Here is a 21,744-nt window from a genome sequence, read left to right as displayed (position 1 = left end):
CGTCCGTCTGTCCCGCTTCAGGTTAAGGGTATTGGTCGTGGTAGTGTTTTTACGAAGTTGAAGTCCAATCAATTTAAAACACAGTAAACATGTTTCCTATGATATGATATTCTAATTTAATGCCGAATTAGAGATTTCATCCCATTTTAACGGTCCACTGAACATAGAAAATGATAGTGCGGATGGAGCATCCGTGTACTTGTGACACATTCTTGTTTATCCTTATTCAATCCACTAATAAGGGATTGAAATATTTTTAATACCGGGACCGAATCCTTACCCTAACAGGCACATGGTTAGGTTAACATGAATTCTGACGTAGAATCATCGCGCGTTTGACGTAAATCAGTTGATAAGCATGTAAATGTCACGCAGGTTGAAATAAAATAATTTGTCGTTCAAAATATGAACAGAATATAGTTTATTGTTATTTTATGCATATCCTCTGCATAATCTAAATTAAATTCAAGTTCTCATAACACGTGTAATAACAATATAATTTCATTGTAACACACAACTACTTCTGACACTTTCTGACCTTGGAGCGGCGCACAACATGTGAATGGGTTATACTTTATGTATAAAAAAATGTTCATATCTTTTGAAAACTACACCAAAAATCTTCACCTGAAATACACATGATTTTTTTATGGAATATGAAATCAAGAAACCAATAAATCAGGGGTTGTCGTTGCTTTCTGGCTACCGTATAATAAATGATTTGATAAAATAAATGATTAATTAGCTATTTCATTTTTATGTTTCGTTTGTTTAAAGCAACTAAATATACTAAATGCACAGAAAGAAAAGCTTACATGGTTACACAATACATATAATAACACCATTACAAAAATAATTTCATTTTTATATTATTGTCATGATTAGAAAATACATTAATGAAAAACACCATCAACAAACTTAATCCAAATTTGTAAGTGTCTTCTATAAAACAAATCTATTCTATTTATAGAAATTTAACTGTGATAATATAAACGTCATGAAAACGTCATTATACACTATTAGTCCTTGTCATGTCATACTTGGCATGAGTAAAGTTTATAACTCAGAAATTTTTAATCCAAATGAAAAGGAAGATTAATTGCCTACACCTGTACATTAAAAAAAAATCGACTCTTTTTGGTTTGCAACGAGTAGTATGATTTGGTGTTAACACACCTAAACTAGACTTTTATTTTGAGTAAACTGAATATGAATGTTTTCCCTATGCAATACTAGTTATTTCAAGCATACTAATCAAGTTTTGTCATAATCAGTCCTTAAAATGAAATTCTAAATTCCATTTTTGAGGACTGAATCATGAGGGGAAAACGTTGATGACGTCACGGTCACATGACAAAATAATGTCTATGAACTGAAGAACGAAATTCTCCAATCGGAAGACGTGTTACCTATAAAATTAAATTATTAAGAAAGGAACAGTTTATACGGTCGAAACATATATTCACAACCATGACGCTACCAAGTCACAATAAGGTATATGACTTCATCGGTTCTCTTGATCAACATTGAGTTTTTTAATAGCTCACGTGACATTAACAGATTTTAGAAGTTAATATAGAATATAGAAAGAGAGACTTTTGAAATTGTAAAGTCCCTTTTTAGTAGGAATCATTTTGATATTGGTACAAACACAGTTAGTTAATTTTACATGATTTGTATTATTTGTTAGTGACTCAGTTAAACGGAGAAGACCATACCACTTGTTATATCTTGTACATCAACAGGAAACCGCCTAATTGATTTAATATATTGGTTGCTTGGAGATGGAAAAACAAACGTTACATCAAATTCAACACAATTACCTCCTTCTCATGATACATAAAAATACGCCGTTTCAAATGGCAAAAATTCCTACATTGTTCCTAGTAAACCTATCACTAGATATCTTATTTCCATATGGGCAATGGTTAATCTGTTCCAGATATTTTTATGTCTTTCTTTCCTAATATTTCGTTGTATTTATGGAGGGAAAAATAAATAATTAAAAACAATTGAGTGAATAAATTGATAACAAACTATCAATAACAATATTATGATAAGAACGGAAACTTACAACTAACTTTGTTCCTTTGGTATATTAGAAAATATTAACGGATCATACATAGCCTATAGTACCTCTTTTCAATCATTTTTTGTTGAAAGTGAAATTGTTCTTCCTATTAGTAATTGTTATTATATGATTACAGATGCTCCAGATATTACAGTGAGCAGTCCTACATATACACAGAATGATGATATCAGAATAGTAACATGTTATCCTAGTGGTAAGCCAGACAATTATACCTACCACAAATGGCAACACAGGTCCAAATATGGAGAGCTTATACGAGAGTTTAACGGAAATAAAACTTTGAGGTTACCTGATGCTCCAGAGTTGTTAATATATCAGGATACTGGAGAATATGTGTGTATAGCCAGTAATGGTATTAAGGACAAGTACAATAAATTTGAACAGACTGGTTCTGGATTAGTTACTGTGAATGGTAATGCACTATATTCATTGTTTGATGAAAACAAATTACATTGTATTGATCTTATCTGTTATGCATTCTGTTTTTTCTTTATCTATGATTTCAAAAGTTTCAATAAACGTTTCTTTTCACTGATATACAGTACACCATTAAACTGTTTATTTCTTCTTTATTCATATAGAACTAATAAATAATTAAGAGACTAAAACATTTTTAATTCTGTCCATTCTTTGGGATAAAATAATCAAGAGTGAACTACTATTTCTTTCTGTTTCTATTCTTATAGATCATTGACTTTCACATATTCGGCTTTGAGCGTTCCCGATGAAGGTAAATCCAGAGAAGTGCTTTGGACACATAAATCTATAACGTTTTAATTTCATTTGTTAAGAATAAACTGGCTAGATGTTCAACATCTTGTACGTTCAATTTGAATAAATATAATGAAAGAACAAAGTTTACAATCTTTGCATGATCTCTCCTCTTTTGATTACAAATACTCAATGTGCAACGTGTTTACAATTCTCTCTTTCTATTGGTGTTAAATTACTATATGTTGAATAGTTCGTATTTCTCTCTTTCCTTTGAGAATAAAGTACTAGATATTTATAAGATTGTACTTCAATCTTTCTTTTAGAGTAAAAGTGCTGAATATTGAAGAGTTTGTAATTATCTGCTCGCCAGGAATAGATTTCTCTTGGCTGTATTTGACTAAATTATAAACCGCTCGGGATTTTTGATATTCAATGATCTTCAACTTCAATAATCATTTGACCTTTTTCCTTTTTTTTTCGAATGTCACAGATGAGTTTTATGTTGATGAATGAAACACACGTGGTCAATGTGTGGTTTTTAAATCTGGTGTTTTTTGTACGCTTATTTGCAACTATTGGGTCGATGTCACTGCTGGTGGAGGTTTTCTTTCCTAACTTAAGGCCAATCCTGTGGTGATTTCGTCTGTGTTGAATGAATCACAATGATACAGTCATGATGGTCAAAATTATACATTAATTGTTCACAAAGATGAAAATTCGGAGGTTTATCACAAGGTAAAGATAACCTTGGCTGTATTTTTGATAAACCTTTCGGAAGTTTGGGTCCTCAGTACTACTCAACTTCGTACTACATTTTAACTTTTTATCTTTGTTATTTGAGCGACACTAACACGCGTCTACTTGATACTAGCACAAATGAAACCTCTCAATCATGCAATACGTGTGTTGAATCAATTATAAATCAATCATTTTAATGGAATAATTTAGTACGGTAAATCATTTGCGAGTTTCTGCATTTATGAACACTTATAAATAGGAAACTTTGTAATGTAATTAATACATATATTGTTTTATTTCTTCAGCTCAACCAGTATATACATCTGATACTATTAACAAGGTCAAACAGTTTGGTGAAATCAGTAAAGCAGTAGATATATATGTTAACGTGTATAGTGTTCCACAATTGAACAGTTCTATATGGTCACGTGATGGAACACAAATTACCACCCAAAATTCGGCAAAATATGAAACATCAAGTTCATCTACTATTGTTAAGGATAAGATTCACGGGAAGGAAGTACAACTGGATGGTTATAATGTAACACTGACGATACGTGATTTGATAGCAGAGGACTTTACTGATTATACTGTTACACTAATAAATGGATTTGGAACTGTAACACACACAATTGTATTGGAATCTGCCGGTAAGTTTGCTGGTTATGTGTTACTTAGTTCCACATTTTATGATAGTTCAAGATTGATGGATGTTATCCGTTCATCCGTCTATCTAACCTACCGATAACAACAACCTAAGGATTTAACCACTTTTCGATCTATTTGATTGATAAAAATATACAAAACCACCACTAAAAATTATTATAAATTTCAGTTTTGGCATAAATCAAAAACGGATGTGTACACTTTTGTATTTGTTAAACTGTCTTTTCTAAGTAAAGAGCCTGTAATCCAGTGGTTGTCGTTTGTTTTCGTCGGCAGGTAAACCGACAATCCTAGTCATTTCAGATTTGAGTCGAACGCACCTACCACTTATGGTATTCAGTCTCACTACAACAACACATCAACAGCCTAGTGATACGGTAGTTGGAATACATGTAGCTCTCGAGAGGCCCCTGGTTTATATAGTGCATGCTGTTTTCTGTTTGTTTTAAAGTGCAAAGTCTTTACCGCTGCAGGTTGACTATCAGTTACCGATAGTATAAGCAGTTCAGTAGTCATACTTCAGTATTGACACGGTTAATAACAAAACAATTGTTTTTTGCTTTAGGGTCGGCGGGTTGTTTCTTTGACACGTTTGGTATTTCAATTCTCAATTTTAATTCTCAAATAGTCCGTTCATAAATTAAAAAAATCAAGAAATTAATGTTACAAACTCCATCAGAAAATTGTCCTTAAATGGATTTGGCTTATATGTTAAGTTCATTTTCAAGTTATAAAGCTCGTCTCCATTTACGTTTCTTATAAAACATTGAAGTTCCTCGTAGTAAAGGTGAACTATCCCTTCGAAAGTTATACGGACGCCATCATTCGTCATTTTACCATTCTAGAATATATATATGTGTCACAGATTAGAATGAATATGTCTAAATTTTCGTAGTCACTCTTTCGTCATCTCTTTCCCAAACATGACATTATGGAATGAAACTTGTCACTGAACATTTACCTTATCAACACAACGAGTGCCACATGTTGGACAATATCTGCCTACTCTTTCTTAGCTCCTAAGATCAATTTTCTTTCGGTTTATCTAACGTTTACGAATTTATTTTGGTCTTCTATTTAACATTAATTTTGAATGCAGGTGTCATTTATTTAAAAGCAGTCGCAAATGTTAGTTCAATTGGGTATAGAATGTACTATTTTAATACATGTATGCTGAGAAAAGAGTAGGGAAAAGTAATTTCACAGACGTGTTCATTGCCGTTACCGACAGTTCAGGTACATATAAATCTGTACAGATTTAGATATATAATTCACCATTTGTTAATGCTGTTTTTTGTTTTTGTTTTATCATATAAGTAGATTCCCTACTACCTTAGTTATATGAACAGCTAAGCATCTGTCTAGATTTAGGGTTGAAATCTGGTCGAACGAATATTTACGCAGGTTATTCAGTGTGCACCACATTTTTGATGTTACTTCTTCAAAGACAGAAAAAATATTACAGTCATTCCTTAATTATCATTTGCAAATTGACGATGTAATTTTCCCAAGTCAATGAAAATCTTATGTTGTGATGTGTTGCATTTCACCAACATATTATATTGAAATCCTAAGCAATGTTGACAAACCAGTTAACTTGTCATTTATCTATTACAGAAAGTTCGAAAAACACAAGTGTACTTATTGGTGGAGTGGTAGGTGCCGTTGTTACGTTAGGGATTGTGTGTGCTGCTGTTATAGTGATCTTGTTCTTGAAAAGGAGAAAAGGTATAAAGAAATGCAACGTAGTTAATTTTAGCTAAAATTAGTAAATGACATTACACTATTTCAAAGGCGGAATACTAAAAGTTACATAACAGTTGCCATGGTTTATTTTACAATTAGTGTTAACTTATAACTTCACGTGTATTGCATATGGTCATGAGTTTCTCAAATTGTTAATGACGTCTTTACACTTAATTCATTGGGTGTGTATTTATAGGTAATTAAGTCTCAGTGAACAATATATTCATTTATTTGTTGTAATTGGCTTTGAACTAGCTTTCGGCTGTTATTTGCTCTTTGGTCGGGTTGTTGTCTCTCTTTTTTTTTATTTGAACTTCACTAATAAGTCTTTTGTAAACTAAACGCGCGTCTGGCACAAATACAAAAGTTCAATCCTGGTATCTATGATGAGTTTATTTGTCACAATCCCAATTTCCTTTCAAAATTTTATTCTATTGTTTCGGTGCTTAGTGTCCACTGTTATTAATTATGTTAGTTGTTTTCATACATAGTACCGATCTTCTGACTTTATACAATTTCTACTGAATCTTAAAGTTTTTTTTATGTTGGGTTGTTACACCACATTTAACGAGAAGGTCAAGGGCTCACACACATGTTAATATCCGCTACAATCTGTATGTACTTGTCTAAAATCAGGACCCTGCAGTTCATTGTTTGTCGATGGTTCTTATATGACACATTTTTGTATACTGTTTTGTTATGGACTATGACTTTAATTTTTTTGTTTTAATTGTCTTACATTTTTCATATCATAGCTTTTAATAGCCGACTATACTCTTTGGGGTTGTTCGCAGTTTTAAAAGACATATGGTTGCGTATTATTACCTACAATCAATTCATTTGAACTTTGGTAGATTGTTGACCAATTGGTATACCACATATACTTATCTAACACATTTAATATGATAAATGACATTAAATTCAGTCACATGTGAAAATTAAAAACCTATGAATATATATATGATTAAATCTAAAAAAAATCAGAAACTGTTTTTGGAAGCCCGTTTTCTTCTCTATTTTGTCATCATGCTTTATTTATAAGTTGAAAACGGGCTTGGCTTTAGTAGTGATTATGCTCTATTTGTAAGTTGTTTGTTTCTGTTTTGATGTATTCTCACAAAACACAGGACTTTGCAGTTTGTTCTACAAAAAAAAAAACGCGTTGTAATGTCCTAGGTTAGGAAGACAGTTAGCCCACAAAAAAGTTCCACCATATTTTATTGTCAGTCTTAGGTAACGAGCATGTATGTAAATCAGTGGTTGTCGTTGGTTGCTGTCTTTCACATTTGTTTCTCTGTAATTGTTTATAAAATAAATTGAAATGAGACTGTGTGTTCTCCTTTTGAAAATATTTCATAACTTTCATTCCAGCTTATTTCACGATATTTGTTATGCTCATTTTTTAATGCTATACTAGTTTGAGTCTACAACTTCGTCTTTTGTTTACGATGGGATACACATGTATTTGTCATAAGCAACCGGTATGGATACCATATATCTTTATTCAGTATTAAGTTATCAGTAAAGAGTCTCTTCATTTTGCTGTGCAGTAACGCCTTTCCGCAGAAAAAAACGACAGTTATTTTAATATGCAGTATTTTCGATATATGTGGTTTATTCCGAGACTTGTGATTCAAAATCTTACCGGACAACTGCAAAAAAAAGAAAGAGTACTAGTAATTATATTAAAAGTCAAATACAGTTAAAAGGAGTCATACAAAGGACAGAATAACACGTTTTATGCAAATTATATAATAATCAACCAATAATTTGACCTTCAATGCCAAAATCAATTATCTTTTAGTTCTAAAGGTTTTATATCATTTATACATGTTATACTTCACGTTAAAATGCAAGATTTGATTGGATTATACGAGGGAGATAATTTACTCCAACCATGGCTCAGCGGGAGAAATATTTTGAATGTCACCCGCTTTTGCAGACCAACCAAAACTCGATAATTTAAAGGTCAATTAAGTCAACTTACATTCACTTATTTTAAGACATTGCTTCATTTCTACGTCAGAACTTTAATATACTGTTAAAAACACATTTGGTGTTACTTACTATTGTTGTTTTTCTGGCGTGTTGTTATGAGCATGACGCTATAGTTCAGAAACTTTAAATTAAAAAAATATGGAATTTAAAAAAAAAACAATTATGATAGAACAGTCAGTATGATAAATAAGATAAACCTTAGCTAAGAGGGTGATAGAGCAGATTGGTACCCTTCGAAAAGACATTGTCAACCCTGTCTTCGCCTCGGTCGGCAAAGTTTTCTTGGTGTAACTATCTGCTTTGACACCTTCTCAGCTATGTGTTATTTATAAAATGTTATTGAGTAAATTCAACTTATAAACACATATACTTTTCTTTTTATTTGCAGGACAGAATCAAACAGACAAGTATGTTGTTCAGTTTTTATTATAAATTATAACGGTACCAAATATAGAGCCAAAAATATATAGTTGTAAACGATATTATTGGTTTTCAAACGAGTGTGGATGGGTTACTTCATGTGTGCTTATAAACTATTCAGTGATTTTGCTGTATTGTAAATGTAAATGCTTTTGCTAATAGAATAGATAGAAAAATAAATTTACGAAATAAAGCATAAACATAACTTATAAGAAACGTTAACCGAAAACGAGTACAGATACCACTTTACCTGTTTTGAAATACTTCACAACAAAGATTTGTTTTTCTTCAATAATAAGGTAATGTGTGCCTTCATTGGAATTGTTTAACATTTTTTCATGACATAACCTGGTAAAGCTTACTTTAAAGTAAAGGTTTTGCTTATTTTGGAAGACTATACGATGGACATATAGTTGCTTACATTCACGTACGTTGGTCTGGTGGATATTTTTTGTCACTTGAAAATCAAATCACATTTCCTTATCTTTTTTATAACTGAACAAAAAAATGCAAGCGCACTAATAATAAACAGTGCTAACTTATTTCCTTGAATATCTTTTTTCTTCTTCTAGAAATGATACATCCTATGAAAACTCTGGCTTGCAGGAGAGGCAAAACAATGATGAGTATGAAGAAGTAGGAAACCAATGTGGTAAGTGAATTTTTGAAAAACCCAAAATAGTTGGCAATAATAAATACCGAAAAATAAAGTGAAACATCAAAATTCCTAAAAATGCCAGTACATTATTTTCAAGACACCATTTTGTCAATCATGGTAAATTTATGCATTGATGTTTATAGTTTCAGATATGCAGCAAAAACAGTGAGTATATTTTATATTGGATTAAGAATTGAACAATCGTTTTGAGAACATCTAATTTTACATTTTTTGTCAAAATAGGGGAGAAAAAAACTAAACAGACATTTAAACTCAAAATAAACTGGTAACGCCATGGCTAAATAAGAAAAAGACCGACGCACAAAACAATAGTACACAAAACATAACATAGAAAACTAAAGACTGAGCAACACAAATCCCACCAAAACACGGAGGCGTTCTGAGGAGCTCTGGAAGGGTGAGCATATCCTGCCCCAGACGTGTAACCCGCCATGCTGCTCATGTTATAACAAACCCGATAATAAGTCTAATTTGGATGGTTAATGTCAGAGAAAAAATACATTTGGAACATATCCACTGTTCACAATTTGGAAACTGAAATCATCTCTTATTTCTTGAAAGTTTGTTTTCAACCTTCATTGTCAATTTCTTGATGTAAGTTAATATATACATTAGACTTGTATGTATCTGTTGTATCCTCATCTCAAGTTCAATGGAATACATGCGTTAAACACAGTCACCAAATTTTGAATTATTAAGTGTGATATCATCGTCGTCAGCGCAATTAATTTCATGGAAGCTATTTTTAACCGGATTTTTGTGACAAAAATGTCGGTTATTGATTTGGGGATGTACGGCAGGCGGGCGGGCGGGCGGGCGGCAATCAAATGTTGTCCGTGCATTAACTCATGAACCGTTCAACCAAAGCTTTAAAAATGGCGATTTTGACTTTTACCGTTCAGGAGTTATGGTTCTTGAAAGATTGAAAAATGGAGTTTCCAGTCGTGTCCGTGCATTTATGCATGAACTGTTCTACCAAAGCTTCCCAAATTTTAATATGTTGTTACTAATGACAGAATGGAGGTCGAATTAAATAATGACGAATTTGACTTTTACCGTTCAGGAGTTATGGTTCTTGAAAGATTGAAAAATGTAGTTTCCAGTCGTGTCCGTGCATTTATGCATGAACTGTTCTACCAAAGCTTTCGAAATTTTAATATGCTGTTACTGATGACAAAATGGAGGTCAAGTTTAATAATGACAATTTTGACTTTTACCGTTCAAGAGTTATGGTTCTTGAAAGATTGAAAAATGGTGTTTCCCTTCGTGTCTGTGCATTTTCTCATGAACCATTCAACCAAAGCTTTTGAAATTTTAATATGTTGTTACTGATGACAAAATAGAGGTCAAGTTCGATAATGACGATTTCGACTTTTACCGTTCAGGAGTTATGGTTCTTGAAAGATCGTAAAATGGCGTTTCCATTCACGTTGTTGCATTTACTCATGAACCATTCAATCTAAGCTTTTCAAATTTTAATATGTTGATACTGATGACAAAATGGAGGTCAAATTTGATATTGACGATTTTCACTTTCACCATTCATCAGTAATGGTTCTTGTGATATTGCCGGGACACAAATAAATGTTAATAAATCCAGTTTGCTGTCGTTGTGACAGCCTCTTGTTAATATTGTTTTCCAATGTCTCTGCCAATATAAAACAATTTTGATTAGTCTGATGGCTTATTTCAAAGCCGCGTCATTTTTATAGTACATTTTTGGGATACGAATTGAAATCTTGTTGCAATTTTTTCGCACCCCATAGAGTCTCTATGTGGTAAAATATTTTGTTTTGGCAAAAAAGCATTTTGACAAATACTGTTCTTTCCAAACCTTTAGTAACTCAATTGATTTTACAACTTTATTCAATAATCGTCTGCTGTACAAAGCACAAACATTGGTTAAGTGCACTAAACAAATATATATATATTTTTCACATATTCAAAATTGACAAAACAAAAACCTCACAAAATTGTTTCTGTTTCTTTTGTTATTCTTACATTTATTTGGTTTTGAAATTAACCAATACTTGAGACAAGCTTTTCGTTTGCTATGTCACCTTTTACAGCCTTTTTATATCAATTTAAATTAGCAATACCCAGTAGTGAAAATATTACAAATTTTACAAAATGTTTCAATAAAAAAATCATAATTCAAAACATTGAACTGTTTATATTTCGAAAGAACATCCGATCTCAATTTTTAGCAAAACAAATTAAAATCTTTAAAAAATGCAATACAGTAAAAAAAAAAAAAAATGAGTTTGTATGGTTATCTGTTTTTTTGAATGATGATTTGCTTAGTTATAAAAAAATAAAATAATGCAATAATGTGCCAAAGTTACATGATATATGATTCAAAAAATTACACTAACGTTTGTATCCATCTGATTGTTCAACCAATACAAAAATGTTTTGAAAACATTTAAATAAAAAAAGCAAAAAGCATAAATCAAAAACACCATTTGAGGATTTTTTGCATTTTTAAAAACAAGAAGTGAATATATCAAGACAACTGTTTCACCTTATTTCCATTTCCTGATTTCATTCTGTTAGTAGTCGGATATATGAACTGCAGTTTGCGTCTGTTTCATTGAATTGTATAATGCTCATCAACTTCGTATTTAATTCGGGGTTCCAATTCTTTTCATTCGAACTAAACTAGCGACTTAGATGTAGACGAAACATGCGTCTTGTGTACTAAATGCTATGCCTAGTATCTTGTATGTTGTTCTTTTTTTCTTACCAAGACAAGGTTAGGTGAACGTTGGAAAACCACGGTGGCCTTTATTTTTATTACATTAAGTTTAATCAATTTTTGCGTAGGAGTTTTCTTTTTTCTTAACACTTTTTGAAACCCATGTTTCGAATGTACAATATCTTTAGAAAAATTTCGATTTTATGTATTATAGATCCAATACAACCTATGAATCACTTGGTGTCAAAGACATGTTGAACGTTTATGATGGTTTAGAGAATCGTAAAGGTGAGTACTGACGACAGCTATGAAATAAAGCAGATATCTGAAATGTCAAAAAAAGAATGACTTTGTGTAAATAGTAGATGATATGTCAGTTTAAAAGAATAAGAAATACTAAAATTTAGTTGCTAAGTGGCCTATATCATTTGAATTTACAGCTCTGATTATTTCCCCAGCTTTGGCTGTACTTTTTGGTATTTTGTGGTAAACATCTATTCATATTATTTAGAAGTTTCAGATTTTCAAATATTTTAGCCTCGTACATCACTGAATATACATAAATTGTTGAAATGAGTGTCTGGTGCAAAAAAATCGGTATCGTTTATGTTATTACAGCCAAAGCAATCATATATCAATAGCAGTATTTATGATCATATATCCTTGTTCATATGCCAAAAGATGCATGGTATCTACGGACAATGACTGAATATCCAGGATATATAATGCACAAAAAAAAGTCATGCTATTTTTCAAATAACCAATAAATGGTATATGAAACGATCACGCCTTTTGTTTGAATCTTTGTAATGGCTTGTTTTTTTACCAATGAACTAACATATTAACACCTTAAACATAAAATGGCCACTAAAATCGTTACTTTAGTCATTCGGGTTTGTTTATAGCATTTATATATTGAGTTATCTTTAGTAATAATTTTTGTGACAGGCTTGCTATACAATGCTGTACGATCCAAATTACTGCAGAACATATTACCAAGCATGGTAAATCAATAGCAAGTACACTGGACAGTGATTCATGCCAAATAAAAAAGTAACAACCGAATCGTTCAGGGAAATTAACGTCTGACGATTTTAAAATGATCCCTCACAAATAGTCCCAACTACGTTTAAATTTTATGATGAACCTTTATAACATACTGTTGTTAATTAAGTAAATAAAAGCATGTTTGCCTTTTTGTAAGATAATAACAAATAGATCTGCTGTATAAAAAATACTTCTTTTTGTAAAATCTTTTACCACTAGACTGATTCGGTCCCCTTTGCGCCTCACGATTGTTTATTATTTGTTATCTTAGGCGGTATTTATCAGCCATAAGGTGGCCAACTAACTGCAGCACCGATCATAGTTCAGCTTTCGTTTTGAATTATTTGCTTAAATTTATTTCCTTGTTCAAAGGAGTAGGTCCGGTAAGACCCCTTTTTGGCCCCAAAATATAACAGTTTTACAAAATTGTTAAAATGTAAACTTTTAGTTATTTATTGGACAGTTGAATGCTTCTGCCACATAAATATGGGCTGTTTTGGACTATACAATGCACATATATCGGGTTGTAGCGTCATTAAGTCATGCTAAATTACTGAAATCTTCAAAATTCTAGCATTTGAGTTAAATTTTAGACGGTTTCCGTGTAAAACGAAAGTGGCCGCACTCGTGTTCATCCTTAATATTGAAATGTAAGTTGTATGTTATGATAATACATAACATATATAAAGGTTGTGGATGAACACGGATGCGGCCACTTTCATTTTTGACAAAAAACATCTGTAAAGTGACATTTTTCAGCATATTCGGTAGATATTTCATATTTGAGCTGGAATCGGATCGTTTTTAATGACTAAATCAGTTAAAATCTTTCACATAAACTAATTGAATCAAGTAAAATAGACACTTAAGTGTTTAAAAAGTGGTCAAAATCTTTCGTCAGATAAACTGAAATTTGAGACCAAAATGAGTCCTTATCGGACCTTCTCCTTTGTGGTTATTTAAATGGTAAGTAACTAGACCGTGTAGGTATTTCTTTTCAAACTAATCGTTAGTTCTAGACAGGATTGAGAATATGTGTGTGCATATAATGGGTTGACCACCCAAACTGTCTATGCGTTTACCAAGTCATGCAATGGGAACCATTTTTTTGTTGTTTAAATTCATTTGCGTGTACGTCTTTTTTTCCAAAGGAGCCCAGTATTTGCGTTGTTCGAGGTCTGTTTCACATTCTTATACTTTATGTGATTCTGTTTGTTATATATAGATATAGGAAACAAAGACGAACAGTGAACAGCAATAGCCCATTTTACATGAAACATGTGTGATAAGGAGTGGAATACATCACCACAAGGTTACGTTAGATGTAGTGTGGTATATTTTTTAACCCTCTAAACCTAATATTTCATTCAATAGTTTCATGCAAATAGGAAATCAAATTTGATTCATAAGTCATCTCATGTTTCATGAGTAAATGCCCTTTTCATTCATTATACCGATAACTCAAGATCATTTGACATTTGATCGGAAAGCTGTCTTAAATCTTAAAATATATTTTGTAATTTTAGGTCTGACAACACCAAAACCGTAAGTATCATACTAAACTCTAAAACTTGTATATGATCTTTGATTAAAAAAAAAAACAAACAAGACTATCAAAGGTTATAGGCTCCTGACTAAGGACGGACGCCAAAATGCGGCGGAGTTTACATTTTTTGTAAGGTCTGAACTATGGAACAACACCGCTGTCTTATGTGGTACTTTGATATTACGTTATGTTGTATTATTCTTACTTGATGATATTTTGTCTTTACATAATATGGTTTTGACATTAAGTAATGATGTTTGGATATAACTCAATATGTAAATAGTCATTACTTAATGATATTTCGACATTACATGATATGGTTTCGTATGGACTTGATAAAGTTTTGTCATTACTTAATATGGTCTTGTCATTACTTGATGTGGTTTCATCGATATCTAATATGGTTGTGTTATTAGGTCTTGCACGTAAAAGACACTCTTGTAGATTTCGGAAAAGAGCAGGCTTATGCCGCTACAAGGCAGCACTCGCACCCGCAAAGTGGAAAGGGATTGATATAAATTGTAATACCTTGTTTTCCAATCCACTATAAATAAATATGTTTAAACTAATTAAACTCTATGGTTTTCAACAATGTACAAATCACATACTGCATAGTAAGCTATAACAGGTCCAGAAATGACAAATGTAAAAACAATTCAAAAAGAAACCTAACGATCTAAATGATGAAGACGTCGACAACAGAATATATGTTTGTTTTGTCTCACTTCCGCGATATTAATGTCGCAGGCTGAACACAAATCAAATGACTTGTACTTTGCTATTTTCAACAGATAAGACACTTTAAATCAACTCACACTAAAGTTACAGGGAAATGGAGGGACCGGACTAAGCCAGAAAGCATCAATTATTTAAAATAAGAATTCTCTCTCTTTTTGTTTTAGCGTGTATTATTATTTGAACATTTACACATACCAATCTTTTAATAGTCTCAAATCAAACTCTACATCAAAAGATAACCCTAACTCGAAGTTCATCTCAAAACTCATTACTCAATGCTTAATACTTAAATTCTTACTATGACATGAATTCTAACTCGATATAGAAAATTACTCGAAGTTTAAATCGAAAACTACTAGTACCTCGCAGTTTAATTCGAACAGTTATTGGAACTTATAAATTGATTTGAAATTTAACTCAATGGGTAGAGACACTAATCCGAAATACATTTAAACAAACGACTCATGGAAATCGGGCAAAAAATAGAACTGTTTTTCACCAAATAGTCACGTGGTTTAAACTCATTAAGTATTGTGATCACATCAAAGAATGACACGACCACATCAAATACTGGAACAAACACATCAGGTAGTGTGAAATCGTCAATTTGTAAAACATCATTTTGTAATTTTAAAGTCATATAAGGAATTGACAAATCATCATTTCGAAATAACAAAAACACATCATGTAGTGAAACAACTACATTACGTTAAACCACATACACATCAAATAATGTTAAAACTACATTGCCTAATAACACAACCACATTTAATAAAGATGAAACTACATCGAGTAATGACAAACCCATATTAAGTAATGACAAAACTATATCAAGTCCATACGAAACCATATCATGTAATATCGAAATATCATTAAGTAATGACTATTCAATATTGAGTTATACATGTTATATCAAAACATCAGTACGTTATGACAAAACCCTATTATAAAAAGACAAAATATCCTCAAGTAAGAATAATACAACACAACTTATATCACAGTACAACATATGACAACTTATATACTCAACCCCCTTATACCCCTAGCCAATGTAGAAAAAAAAAACACACTGGAATGCACACTGTAAAGTCCGAGTCCGAGTGCGATGTCAGAATTGGTAACAAAAGTAAAACTAAGCAAAATGACAGTGATAAATAAATTAACAAAGGATTACTAGAAGTTACAGCTGTTTTTGAGATTTTTGTAGAAAATTCTTACAACATATAAACATGAAAAAAAATACATTTACAATGTATTCGAACGATGATAAAAGAACGTTTTTTAATTGACTGAAGTTCATCTGACTAGGTACAGGAACTTTCAATGACTCATCATAGACTCATTTATAAAATATACTTATATGCACTCAATATTTGTTATCACTTCTGTAACATCATTACAAAAGTATACATTTTTGGCTTGTGATAGGTTTTGTTCATACGTTATTACACTGAATAATAAAAAATGAAATGCACATGCGTTATATATAAGTATGTACAAATGATGTATTGTAAATATAAAGATCAAGTTTAATTAAAGTTATACAAATTCTTAATCACCCTTTGGTTATTTTATGTTATTTTATCAATAATCGAATAATTTAACAAAAAATGATTACTCCATTTTTTCTTTTCAAAGAAATAACTAGCAATTGATTGAACGATATATTAATACAAATGACACAAGTGGAGCACAGCTCTCTACTTGATTAGGTTTAATTTGAGTTGCTGTCCATCCATACATAACTCGAGAGCTTAAACCTATGTCTCTCATCCAAATAACCAAAACAAATAATGTTAACTACGTATTTTCATATTTTCTTGCAAATTTTGAGTTACAATAAGCATAGTATGTAAGTGTTAATTTGTGCCAAAGGTATGTGAAAGTGTAAGAATAAGGTCGTCAAAACTCCTTAAATATGCGAAACTTGTGAATAGGTTTCGTAGCTGTCGATCGTAGTGATATCTGGTAATTTCAATGTTTATTGTGATTATGATTATTTATATGACAGTTGTTATCCATTTTATTGATGTGTTTGAGGTTTTAATTTTGTCATTTGCTTAGGATCTTTCCAGTTAGAATTTTCCTCGGAGTTCGGTAATTTTGTTTTGTGTAATAATCAATCTGTCTGAATTAAACAGTCTGTACAATTAAGTCAAACTATACTGTCCCCTGTTTTTGTTAATATTTCAACATTTGAATTAATAATTATTGTATTATGCATAAAATCAGAATTGGCGCATGTAAGTGTATTATTTTTCTCGATACTTGTAGAGAAGAAACACTGTCAAATGCATCGTACAAAATGTAACCATTGTTGTTAATGAATATAACTAGATTAATACATATGTTTTGTCAATTACATGATCATTAATACAGATGTTACAAATTAGTTCGTTATCTTTTTCTAATTGGAACAATTGACTTTATCTTTCTGATTTTCAATTTTAGAAGATCTAGTCCTTTGCCATTTTCATTTTGAATGTTAAAACATTAATGGTGAACGTTATTCTACGGCTTTTAAAACTAATGATTGGTATCTTTTGTACATTTATAGAAGCTTGCTTTAATACTACAATTTTGATGCACTGCTCTTATTTTCTATTTGTTTGATTTTATTGCAGGCCAATAAAAAATGTGTATGCACATGAAAGATTCTGATGAAAATATAGCAACACAAAAATTTGCAGAACAAGATAATATTTAAATGAAAGTATACACCAATATATTGTATCAATATTATATTATTACTTATGAATGACTATTCCTTTTTTGTGAATATACTTACAATAAGGGTAAAGTGTAAATATAGTCTTTTTGTAAATGCTAGCTTTTGCACTGATAAATATATAGTCTTATGAACATAGAGGGTTTCATGAATACATGTGACATAAAAGGTGAAAATGCAAGTTGCAATTAGTTTACACTATATGTACGCACTGTTTGAATAGCTCGAAATCAAAAGTAACTGGAAATAGTAACTTAGCCAACACAAAGTTGTTTTTTTTAGCAAATTGAGAAATATGACAACAAAGAAGTGCAGACTACTCAACTAGTGAGAAGCACATGTTTTCGGACCCTAAAATTCTAAAATAAGAGTAAGCACATCAAAGCTGTTGAAAATTCAGTTTTTTTATTTTTATTATTAAAAAGTAAAATCACAATAAAATACTGACCTCCGAGGGAAATTAAAAACGGAAAGTCCTTAATCAAATGGCAAAATCAAAAGTTCAAACACATCAAACGAATTGATAACAACTGTCATATTCCTGACTTGGCACAGGCATTTTCTTAAGGAGAAAGAAATGGCCTAGATCTGGTTTTAAAGCTAACGAAACCTCGCACTTGTTGACAGTCTCATGAAATTCTATTATATTGACAACGATGTGTGAACAAAACAAACAGACATAAAAGGTAAACATGTCTAACATAGGGGTACAGCAGTCAACATTGTGTTATTCTCCTAATCACTACAAAATCAAACAAATATGTTAACAAATATGTTAACAAACATTTACCATGGCACCATAACACAATGACGGGATGTACAAGTAAAGCATTGTGTAAAGAGCCACGCCATATATGTAACACAGAAAAACAAGAAGGCATATAGACAAAGCATACACGCAAAAATGAAAGATAAGAATACGAATATTATCATAGAACAATAACACAATGACGGGGTGTATAAGTACAGAGCCACGTCAAATGAATACCACTCAAAACAGACTAAACAGGTAAAGTTAGATCCATAAAGACAAATATAAGAATACCATTGAATACTGAAGAACTCCGATTCATAAGAAAATAAGAAGGGGTCGACAAGGAAAGGCGCTCAGTTCATTTCCATAGGAATGCCGACAATTTGTTAAAAAAAATGTCTACCTCCAAATAGACAGGTTAATACAATAAAGTATTTTAGGAAAAAAATAGTATTTTTTAATATAATTTATGTAGCAATACCAAAAAGTCCGGTCAACATATTTATAAATATAAGGTTCAGCTTTACTTACAATAATATCAAACACTGAATAACCTATTAGTAAAATACATCTATAAAATATCTTCATGAGCAAAGCTGTTACTAATATCCACATATTTGATGCGAGATTATAAAATAAAGCTATTTTTTTGCAATTGTTGGAAGTATGGTAGAAGTTTCAACCCATACACTAAACTGTAAGATAAAATTTTAAAATAGAAATACCGATGGCATAAACAACAATACATTGTGTACTTTTGAGGTGTAAAATTTCTTCATTTATGATACTTTTGATTTTCGAATGCGTGGGTCCAAACACGTGGCCTCATCATACATTATCCTTTCTCAAACTAAATGGCAAATGATGCATACTTCTCAGAAGCCGCTAACACTGTCGACGCACACTTTCTCGCGCTATTTTGAGTTCAACTGATTACCTCAGGTTTTGTTCACATAAGTTTGCATGTTTTCAATAAATTTATGAGATTTGATTATCAGTTAACCACTATTGGCTCTAATTTAAATGTTTTGAAACAATTATCATCCACCAAAAAAGAAAACATTCTGGTTCATTCAACTTTTTGTAGTAGTTTGATCCTAATGTTTGGAGATCGACAGGCAGAAAATATTGGATCGCATGTATGCAATCCTGGATATTGTATTTTTTTTTAATATCGGAAAGGGTAAAAAACCAGTATCCTCATGATTGCTGTTTTTCAGTTACAACTTTTATAGAAAATCTGACGAACTTGGTATTATGCCTATGTACCATAACCGTGGTAGCTGTTCTTGGTCTGTTTTTAATGATTGTTATTCTGAAAAATACTGTAATTATCATGTAATTATCAAGTAGAACAATACATTTTAGAGCAAAAGGCATCAGGATTTCAGATCAGGAGGTTTAGAGCTCTTATCTTGCTTGCATATACTGCAATCATTCATTGATATGGTATAATTTTGTTTGTTTTAATTTTATGTAAAGGTCAATTTTCCCTTTATAATGATATAATATAATATATCGTTATTTCAAACTCTCTAATGTGCTGATTTGTATCGTTCTTTCTTTGATGTATCCGTTGAAAGTATACTGGTCGACATTAGAATAAGTGTGTACTTTTCTAAAAACTTAGTGTAACGCCATTACATATCTTTCTGAGAAATTTACTCACCATTGCTTGTCTAATGCCATATCTAAGTTTGTTAAAAATTTCAAAATTGTTAGTCGATGGCAAACTGACAATGCCAAGTCAAAAAATGAAAAACTCACAAAAGACAAACAACAGTATACAAAACAAAAATCATCTGAAAAAGGATTTAAAAATAAAACTTACACTAAGCACAAAGCACAAAGCACAAAACAACAATCAAACAAGCATCACGCCAGACACAAAGTACCGGTCAGAAAGTATTCGCTGTTACGAAAAGCTAGTTAAAAGCCAATAAGAACTACTGACAAATAATGTATTCACAAAGTATCAATCATTTTACATCTGATGACTTTGGTGTATAGCCTTGGAAAACATGACATTATGCAATGCTGAATTACGAGTATTGACAGGATGTAGAACTGTAAGTGTTTATAACTGCTTAGCAATACATAACATGAAGTGCTATTAAGTTTTAAGTTTTAATTTGATAATTGTCATCAAAACAATTGTCGAAATGTTATATTGTATATTTCTCGGTCCTAAATGTTCTTGCATTTATTATACCCCCGCTTTGAAAAAAATGGTTATACCCCCGCTTTGAAAAGTGGGGATATACTGTTTTACCTCTGTCTGTCCTTCCGTCCGTCAGTCCATCCGTCAGTCCGTCCAGTGAATATTTTGTCGCATTTTTCTCAGGTACTACAATACAACGATTTCTGAAATTTAGTTTCAGGGTTTATAATAGTCAGTTATACCGTGTGATGCGTTTTCAGTCTTAACACTCAACAACTTCCTGTCTACCGAAATATTTCACCGGGGGTATCATCAGTGAGCTGTAGCTAGCAGTTTTACTTGTGTGTACTGTAATTTGTCATTTTAGTTATATAGTTAACATTGCCATAAAAGCACCAGACTCAAGCTAGCGAACAATAAGCCAGCGAACAATAAGATGAATCAAGCTAGCGAACAATAAGCCAGCGAACAATAAGAAAACGCACCCACATGATCATGCCTAAAAACCGAAGATTTGCAATGACACGACACGTACTTATAAATATGATGACAAATAAATAAAAATGATGACAAATAATTTCCAACAGGAAGATGAAATGCAATTCCATTTAAACACAGAAAAGTTTAATAATTTATTTGTGTATTTAATAACTTTTTTTTAAGGCCGGGAATTAAAAAAACACCTTTCTCCTTTCTCTTTGATAAGGGATTGGTTATTGTCTGTATAATAATAATAACAATTGATAACAACAGGTTACACTATACTACTGTAGCGAAACAATAAGATCTTCAAGCTTATATAATTATACGAGTAAAAAGAAAAACTGATAACCATTATATTCACTTTTCGCCAAAGAAATAGCTAGTTCACGTAATTATTCAAAAGTAAATAGTCACTCTTGTAATTTATTTATTACATTTCGATAAGAGCGATAAGTGTAAGAGTTACACACGAATACACCAATTACGTCAAATAGAATGAAAACGATTTGACATAAATATTTTGGTTAATCTAAACA

General features: G+C 31.5%; 1 protein-coding gene across 2 annotated transcripts in view; it reads left to right on the top strand.

Moving 5' to 3' along the window:
• LOC139524374 (titin-like) overlaps window positions 1-18,715 on the top strand; it is a 28,797-nt gene extending 10,082 nt beyond the window's left edge. For both annotated transcript variants that reach the window (XM_071319140.1, XM_071319139.1), the window contains exons 3-11: window positions 2,208-2,504; window positions 3,850-4,194; window positions 5,828-5,938; window positions 8,343-8,361; window positions 8,947-9,026; window positions 9,176-9,197; window positions 11,966-12,039; window positions 14,325-14,343; window positions 17,707-18,715. In XM_071319140.1, coding sequence (XP_071175241.1) covers window positions 2,208-2,504; window positions 3,850-4,194; window positions 5,828-5,938; window positions 8,343-8,361; window positions 8,947-9,026; window positions 9,176-9,197; window positions 11,966-12,039; window positions 14,325-14,343; window positions 17,707-17,743 — 1,004 coding nt within the window. In that variant the 3' untranslated portion in view covers window positions 17,744-18,715. The remainder of the gene's footprint in view (window positions 1-2,207; window positions 2,505-3,849; window positions 4,195-5,827; window positions 5,939-8,342; window positions 8,362-8,946; window positions 9,027-9,175; window positions 9,198-11,965; window positions 12,040-14,324; window positions 14,344-17,706) is intronic.
• The last annotated feature ends 3,029 nt before the right edge of the window (window positions 18,716-21,744 follow it).

Source organism: Mytilus edulis, chromosome 5 (genome assembly GCF_963676685.1).
Source record: "Mytilus edulis chromosome 5, xbMytEdul2.2, whole genome shotgun sequence".
Taxonomy (NCBI): Eukaryota; Metazoa; Mollusca; class Bivalvia; order Mytilida; family Mytilidae; genus Mytilus; species Mytilus edulis.
Note: the sequence above shows the minus strand (reverse complement) of the source record. Positions and strands in the feature narration are given on the sequence as shown.